Source organism: Melanaphis sacchari, unplaced genomic scaffold, assembly GCF_002803265.2.
Source record: "Melanaphis sacchari strain LSU unplaced genomic scaffold, SCAv2.0 Contig62_pilon_pilon, whole genome shotgun sequence".
In the NCBI taxonomy this organism is placed as follows: Eukaryota; Metazoa; Arthropoda; class Insecta; order Hemiptera; family Aphididae; genus Melanaphis; species Melanaphis sacchari.
The window spans coordinates 86248-93598 of NW_020271445.1; the positions used below are offsets into that span (position 1 = coordinate 86248).

At 24.4% G+C, this 7351-nt stretch overlaps 1 protein-coding gene across 1 annotated transcript; it reads right to left on the reverse strand.

Moving 5' to 3' along the window:
- Positions 1 to 2334: 2334 nt before the first annotated feature.
- On the reverse strand, positions 2335 to 5974 carry LOC112600269 (28S ribosomal protein S7, mitochondrial). The gene is made up of 6 exons (XM_025347454.1): positions 5820 to 5974; positions 4820 to 5011; positions 4297 to 4360; positions 3185 to 3355; positions 2658 to 2795; positions 2335 to 2511 (listed from the first exon to the last, which is right to left on the reverse strand). The coding sequence occupies exons 1-6, from the start codon at positions 5867 to 5869 to the stop codon at positions 2431 to 2433; spliced, it is 696 nt and encodes a 231-aa protein (XP_025203239.1). The 5' UTR covers positions 5870 to 5974; the 3' UTR covers positions 2335 to 2430.
- Positions 5975 to 7351: the final 1377 nt, after the last annotated feature.

A 7351-nucleotide genomic window follows, 5' to 3' on the forward strand; every position in this document is an offset into this window, starting at 1 on the left:
GGGCCCATATAAATGGTGTTGAGACCGTGACGTTGAAAGTGAAAAAAATATGAGTTAATATGGTTAATTTTCAATAGAATTACTTGGATCATAAAAAAAATTTTGGAACCTCGGTAATAGGTACACACGCTCTTTTCGAACGTTTAAAATGTAGGTACCTATACAGAAGGAACATATGATAACCGGATAACGTATCAATTACCTACAGACACTGATTTATAGTTATTAAAATACTAATAATTGCTGACATCAATTTAATGAAAACAATGCGAGTTGCTAACACAAATATTTTTCTTTAGAACTTTTCAAGACGTTGGACAAGTTAAAAAAAAAAAAACTGATAAAATATTCAATTTTTATAGCTAAGGTTTTAAAATCATATACTAACTGTAATATTCCTCAAAACTAGTTCGTACTTAAAATGTACAAACAAAATTATTTTTTGCGAATATTCCTTTTTCGTTTTTCAAATTTAAATAAAATTATATATTTTAACCATGAATAATGATGTTAATTATTTAATCATGATTCAAAATTATTATTTGTGGAGATATATTACTGCATGCCTAGTCTATATAACGTAAATTATGAATTTTATAGTATTAGTACCTAGTAATTATATAATAACATTTTCAAAATAATGTAGATTATTTTAAGGTATTATCTATTTGGACCTACCTATTTATATTGTTCCGTGGTATTAGTAAAGTGTTATGAACTTAACAAAAATGTAATAATATGGCATAAATAAATATAATAATAATTATTATAGTAACTAAATAGTAAATACTAATAATAAAATTAAATCAATGTTTTTAGAGAAAATTATATCATTCTACCATATAATATTATAATTGTAAAAATGAAATAAATTACTTAAATAGCTATATAAAAAAACATAACATGAACATGTTTACGTACTTAGTAATATATTAAGCTGACGCACCGTTTTTCTTACAATAGTATTTCATATATAATAATGTATCATTGAATTAAAATTTAATATATTTGTTAGTCAACCACTTGACCCTCAACATTCAGTAAAACAGTACCAATTCCTCTAAAGTTCCAACTAGATTCAATTTTCTAACAAAAACAACCACTAAGTTTAAAATCAAAGCGCTTTTACTATCTATAGCAAGTATACACATCATAGTTCAGTCGATATCTACGTTCTTACTCTGCTCAGATTCTAAAAATAACTGTTGTTCTTTAATAGCATTGAGTTAATATATAAAAATGTTGTGTGAACTGGGAGTTGGAACATCAGGTATTGTTGGTGAATTAAGGTGTCAGCAACTGGATACGAGTAGTTTTTTACATAATTAATTTAAGAACCATATCTATTTTATTTTTTTATTATTATTAGCATTAATATTTGTATTATGCCAGATTTGGTAAAATTTGAACAACTATTATTACTAAGAATAACCAAAAATAATATAAAATATTATAATATTACAATATAATAGATGGTTCTTTAATCAAACAGCATTCGTCCTCTCAAAATAACATCTTTGAAAATATTTTTCTTGTAAATTTGCTATCAAATTAAAACAAAATTTTTTAAATTTTTATTATCATATACATTTTAAGTTATTTACTTTTTTGAATGACGATATACATTTTTAATAACATATTCTGAAACATAATATTATTTGATATGAGTATTTTTTTTTAGTTTTACGTATTTAACGATTAGGTGAGAAAAGTTGAGTGTTACAAGAATACCCAGCAAAATGTTGATCTACTTATCTATTCACCTAAATTTTTAATACTTGTAACTTAAGAACTACCTGTTTAAATATAAATTTTTCGTATCATAATATCCCCAAAAAATAATGATAAAAAATATTAAAAAAATATTTTCAAGAACATTAATAGATTTTGAAGTAATGAGTGTTCAATGGTAAAAAAATCACCTTTATAGTATAGTCTACATTATTAAAAATTTAAAAAAATTTAATTCAACTAAAATATGTTAATATTTTAATAAGTTATTGAGATGACAAAATAATATGGGTTTAACTTTTTAAAAAAAAATATGATAATAGTGTATTATTCATTCTCTTAAATTTGCATTTAAAGATGTAATTATACTTGTCATGATTGATAATATGACAAAAAGAACAAATTTGAAAACACACATAATTTCTGTTATCAATCTAGTTCATAGAAATAATCATGTTATTTTGAATTGTCCAGTGTAAAATTATAAAAATCCAAGCATACAAGAGCTATCAAAAACCTAATTATATCTGTATAACCACAATTAAAGGGTAAATTTTTTTTATATTCAAAAAAAAATCAATAATATAAAGCAAAAATAATAGTTAACATAAAGAACAAATTTAATCGTACAATTTACATTTCAAAAATATTAATTTCATAACTTATTTCTAATTAATTACTGTATAACATGTTTAAGAATTAACTAAAACGGTAGTGAGCGTATGCTCTGTTTGCTTCACATTGTTTATGCAAATCCAGTTTCTTTTTCACAACTTTTCCCTAAAAATAAATATAAAATTTAAAGTGTGTTAAGGCAGTAGTTTCATTAATATCTTTAGTTCAATGTTTTGACCAAATATCAAATATTATAAAATTTTTATTTATTGGTCACATAGTTCAAAATTCAAATTGACTTATATTCTTACATCATTATTAGATGCGTTGATTAATTCACTGGCCATAAAGTCAGGAAAACTAATGGATTTATCTTTTTCGCGTCCACAATGTACAAACCATCTCATTGCATAAAATGTAGATTCTTTATCTGTTATTGGAACTGGAACCTTAAATAAAAACCATTAATAATTTTAATGTAATTATGGCTTTTGAAATTCAAAATATCAAAATTAATACAGTTTTAGTAAAATATTTTTCATTAATTTAATTGGAAATATTTTAACTTCAAACAATGTGATAACATAATATATTTCACAGTTAATAAGGATAATAAAAAAATGAAAACAAATTAAATAGTGTTAATCACTTTCTGGATTTGAATACCATTGATAAAAATAAAATTAGAGAGCATATAAAACATAGGTAATAGGAATAACATCAAAAAGAAAAAAAAGAGTTTAAGAAAATATGAAATACTATAAAAATTTTAAATACGTTTAAAATATTTTTTGAATAATGAAAAATTGTTTTGTTTTGTAGTAAAAATAGATCAAACCTGGTAAAAAGATCCTCCTCGTTTTACTGCAGTTAATTTCAAAAGTGGTTTGCAGTTAGCAACTGCTTTTTTCAGTATAACTACAGGATCTATAATTATTGAAGCTTTTTTCTCAGGATCAGTTTCTCTATTATACTTCTCTAGCTGTATCTTTTTTATTTTTTCAAAGGTCTATGAAAAAATAAAAAAATAAAATAAATGTTTTTAATTTATAAAAACAAAATTTATTATTATAATCTATACAAAAAAGTATAAGAAATTTTGATTACCTAGCAAAGAGCATTAGTATAAAAATAAATATTAAAATTTGCATTATTAAGATCTATAAAAGTATTGATTCTGATGCTATATTAGGTAGAGTGGATTATATGCCATAAACAAAGATAAAATAGCAAAATCGACTAAAGAATTATTAATAGTGTAAATATATACAGAGTGATTCATTCAATGTAAGATACTTGTTCTAAGAATCTTACATTAAATAAACATCCATTTATTTTATTAAACCTGTTGGATGAGCAAACTGCAATTAAATTAGAGTCACTTTCAAACTTTGGACTCATCCTCTAAAATTGGATAGCAGATAAATTTCATTGACAAATCATCTAATGTGCACAGTGTGAAACTCAAGTATGCTAAATTATTTTGATAGAAAAATACAATTAAAAAAAGAATATCGTTTTAATTATTTATATCTTATAATAAGACCTAAATTCAATTGGAATTTATTTGAATAACTTAATAAATAAAGCAAAATAGTTTCTGTAATAAATTAATTTTCTTCTCCTAGATCCTACATGTTTATTATTAGTTGAAATATAGATATTATTGATGAGTTTTTAAATCCAACTTTAAAAGCTAATGATCATCATAATTTTACAGAGAAATATATTTATATTTTTTTCTTGGATAATACAGAAGTGTATAGCTTATGATAAGTATATAATGAATAGACACTGACCATTTTAAGTGTTCTTAATCTTTATTAATTCAGAAAATATAATTTTTAAATATGTGTTACATTTGAAATATATATCATATATTATTAAATAATCTAAGTCCAGTTCTATTATTATAGTAAAATTTATAAATAATTAACTTTTGTCACATACTTTTTCTAAAACTCCCCTGGCTAATTTTTTTTGTCCTTTTTTAAGCATGTAGTTTATAAATTTTCTGAAAAAAAAAATATATAGTTTCAATAAAAATATTGATAAATAAACATAAGTGGTATACATGTTTATAATAGTTTTAATAGTCTAAATAATTGCATAAGTTAAAATAAAATTATTCAAAAAAAAAAATGTCTATTTTTATGAGTATAAAATAACATTATTAATTAATGTTCACTAATGATTTAAATTTTAAAAGTTTAAACAATAAAACATCTTTTTGATTTTTTGAAACCAAAAAATATTTTGTTGTTTACAGATTTGCATTGATCTTTAATGATACTATAAAAAAATGTACTTTAATTAAAATATTGTTTTATGGCAGTGCTCAAGCACTAAAATTAATGAAAAAAAAATATATATATATAATAGTTAAGTAAATTTAAATTTTTATTTCAACTTTTACAATTTCAAAAAATTATTTCTTATCCTTTATATATTATAATAATAAATTAATACTTACGCAACTATGGGATCATGGAATACTGAACAAGTTTCATTACTTCTAGCTGCTTTATATGGAATTAGTTTGTAATTCTCAATCTCACCAGATTCATAAATCTTATCTAAGTCTTGTTTTTTATAGATTGGTTCAGAAAAATGTGGCGGATATACACTATATTTAGCTGCTGATAACTGTGGAAATGCTTGAATTCTAAAAAAAAATCAAAAATGTTATATAAGTATATCAATAATTAATTTTAAGCAGAAGAACATTTTTAATATTAATAAAAATTTGAATTGGTTTATTATTACCTAGCCACTATTACATAATACAAATTATAACATGCTTTGGTACATATAACATACTTAATTTTGATCTGATTAGATTAAATATTACAATCACAGTGCAATATACAATATCAAATTCTAGAAAAGAAAATACATTAAGTAATACTAAATAAAAAATGTCAAATCATTAAAGTTGATAAAACACTTATGACATTTTAATGAATGTATAAATTTGATTTATACGTCTAATAAATAACAATCAAACACTAAATCATCTACTAAATACACCTAACACATTATTCATAGGTTATACTAGTGAAAAGTCATTATACTTATAATGCTGTCCAATTCTATGGATATATTCAAAGTAGAAGGTAGTGGGCATAGTTGTACTAAAGTATATGACACAACAAAATTATGAGAATGTTGGAAATGAAAAAAAACCAATTAAGTCTTGTATAGGTACTTTATCAGAAGAGTCTAAACGCGTCATCTACGGGCGAGGAACATGGTTGATGTTTAATCGCTGCATGAAAACCGTACCTGACCGTGAACATTTTAGTATAACAACTCGTGTTGACCTTCTTAAATGTGCCTAATGTGTGACTAGCAAATACGTATGACTCAAACTTTCAGACAATAGACACGAAAGTAAATAATAATATATTAAAACTGTATTAAAGCTTGTGGATTATTTCGTTAAGTATAGTTGAATCAAAACAAACACTTACCCGTGCTTAACAGTACTGCCGATCCTCAAGTATTTAGCGAACAACGCCATGTTTAATATGTTACGCACGACACCTAAAACGTTGGTGCTTTTTGAGAAATCGCGAGGTACAGTTGCCAGAGCCGAGTGCGAAATCGCCGCTACCGACAATTGTTATCATCGATTGTCGACGTTATCACGACAAAACGCGTATGACACATGTCGTGTAGGTCCTTTAGTCCGCTAGATAGGGCTGCCTCGATCAAAATGTTCGTACGACGTCCGCGTCGTTTGATATGAATATTTTGTATAGCGAAACGACAACGAAATGCTAACAGTGGAATGTAAGTCAGTGTGTAATTACTAATTTCATCCAATCTTATTTAATAGGCAGTAGGTATTGTTGTAAAAGCTATGGTAAGTACCTATTAAGGAAAAGTAACGATTGGCTTAATAACCATACAATTAATTTAACTATTCACTAAAATAAATTCACCAGTTATTAGTTACCAAAGGTAGGCAAGTGATCAAATGAAAAAAAAATAATAAATCGAGATACTTGTAAAAGCCAATGTTTAGAACGGATATTAACTATTTAAGTCCAAATTTAATATGTAGAAAAATATTAACTTTTACCGGGTTAAAAAGAATTAGCCGGTCGTTCATATAGTTATTTTTTTTAAATTACCTTATTCACATGGAGACCTTATGTAAATTGGCTGGGTCACATTTACACACAGCGATCATGCGATTTCCTAATTTTAAATGCTAACTAAATATTTTGTTAAGACCATTTAATGTGAATGAAAAAAATAATAATAATTAATTGATGAGGAATTTAGATATATATTATAAATATATTTATATATATAAATAAATATTAAGTATGTAATATGTTTCAAATAAGCTGGAAAAAGCTAAGTTATTACAGTGGATATTTGAACTAGTTTATTTATAGGTAATAATATATTTCTAAATTAACTTAGTAATTTATTTGATTAAATTTTCTTTAATAAGTTAACGTAGATACCTATACCTTCGTAAATCACCTCCCGAGAAAATTATATTATACCTAGATACTGTTAAAGTACCTATGCTAGTTACCTATTTGAATAATAGGAAAGTCACTAGCCACCATACATAAGCGATAACAAACACAACGTTAACTTAAGTAAGTAGATATAATCACGCTTCTACTGGATAAATTTTTATTTGTCAATATACATTTTTACTATCTACCTGTTAGCTGTACAGTATTAAACCAAATAATTTTAACTTGCTTATTTAATTTTATAATAATTAAGAAGTCAAAAATATTATGTAAGAGGTATATTAAATATGAAATATTTGACTTATATTGTTTGAAACATCATAGTTAACAGATATCTATTCAGTTTGAACATATTTTTCCACTAGTCCTATGTCGACTAAATATTCCGCGCATCTTATGTTATTCCAAGCAAGTGCTTTGGTTTCATTATGTCTCCTTTCAATCTCAAACGGCGTATTAGTGGTCTTCAATACATCTAAGTAAAATTGTTGTAATAGTTCATT

Coding starts and splice junctions, on each gene's coding strand:
- LOC112600269 (XM_025347454.1), bottom strand. CDS start 5,869: ATGGCGTTGTTCGCTAAATACTTGAGGATCGGCAGTACTGTTAAGCAC. Junction 5,012..5,819: donor GGCAGTACTGTTAAGCACGG/GTAAGTGTTTGT, acceptor ATTTTTTTTTAG/AATTCAAGCATTTCCACAGT. Junction 2,796..3,184: donor GAGGAGGATCTTTTTACCAG/GTTTGATCTATT, acceptor TTTTTATTTAAG/GTTCCAGTTCCAATAACAGA.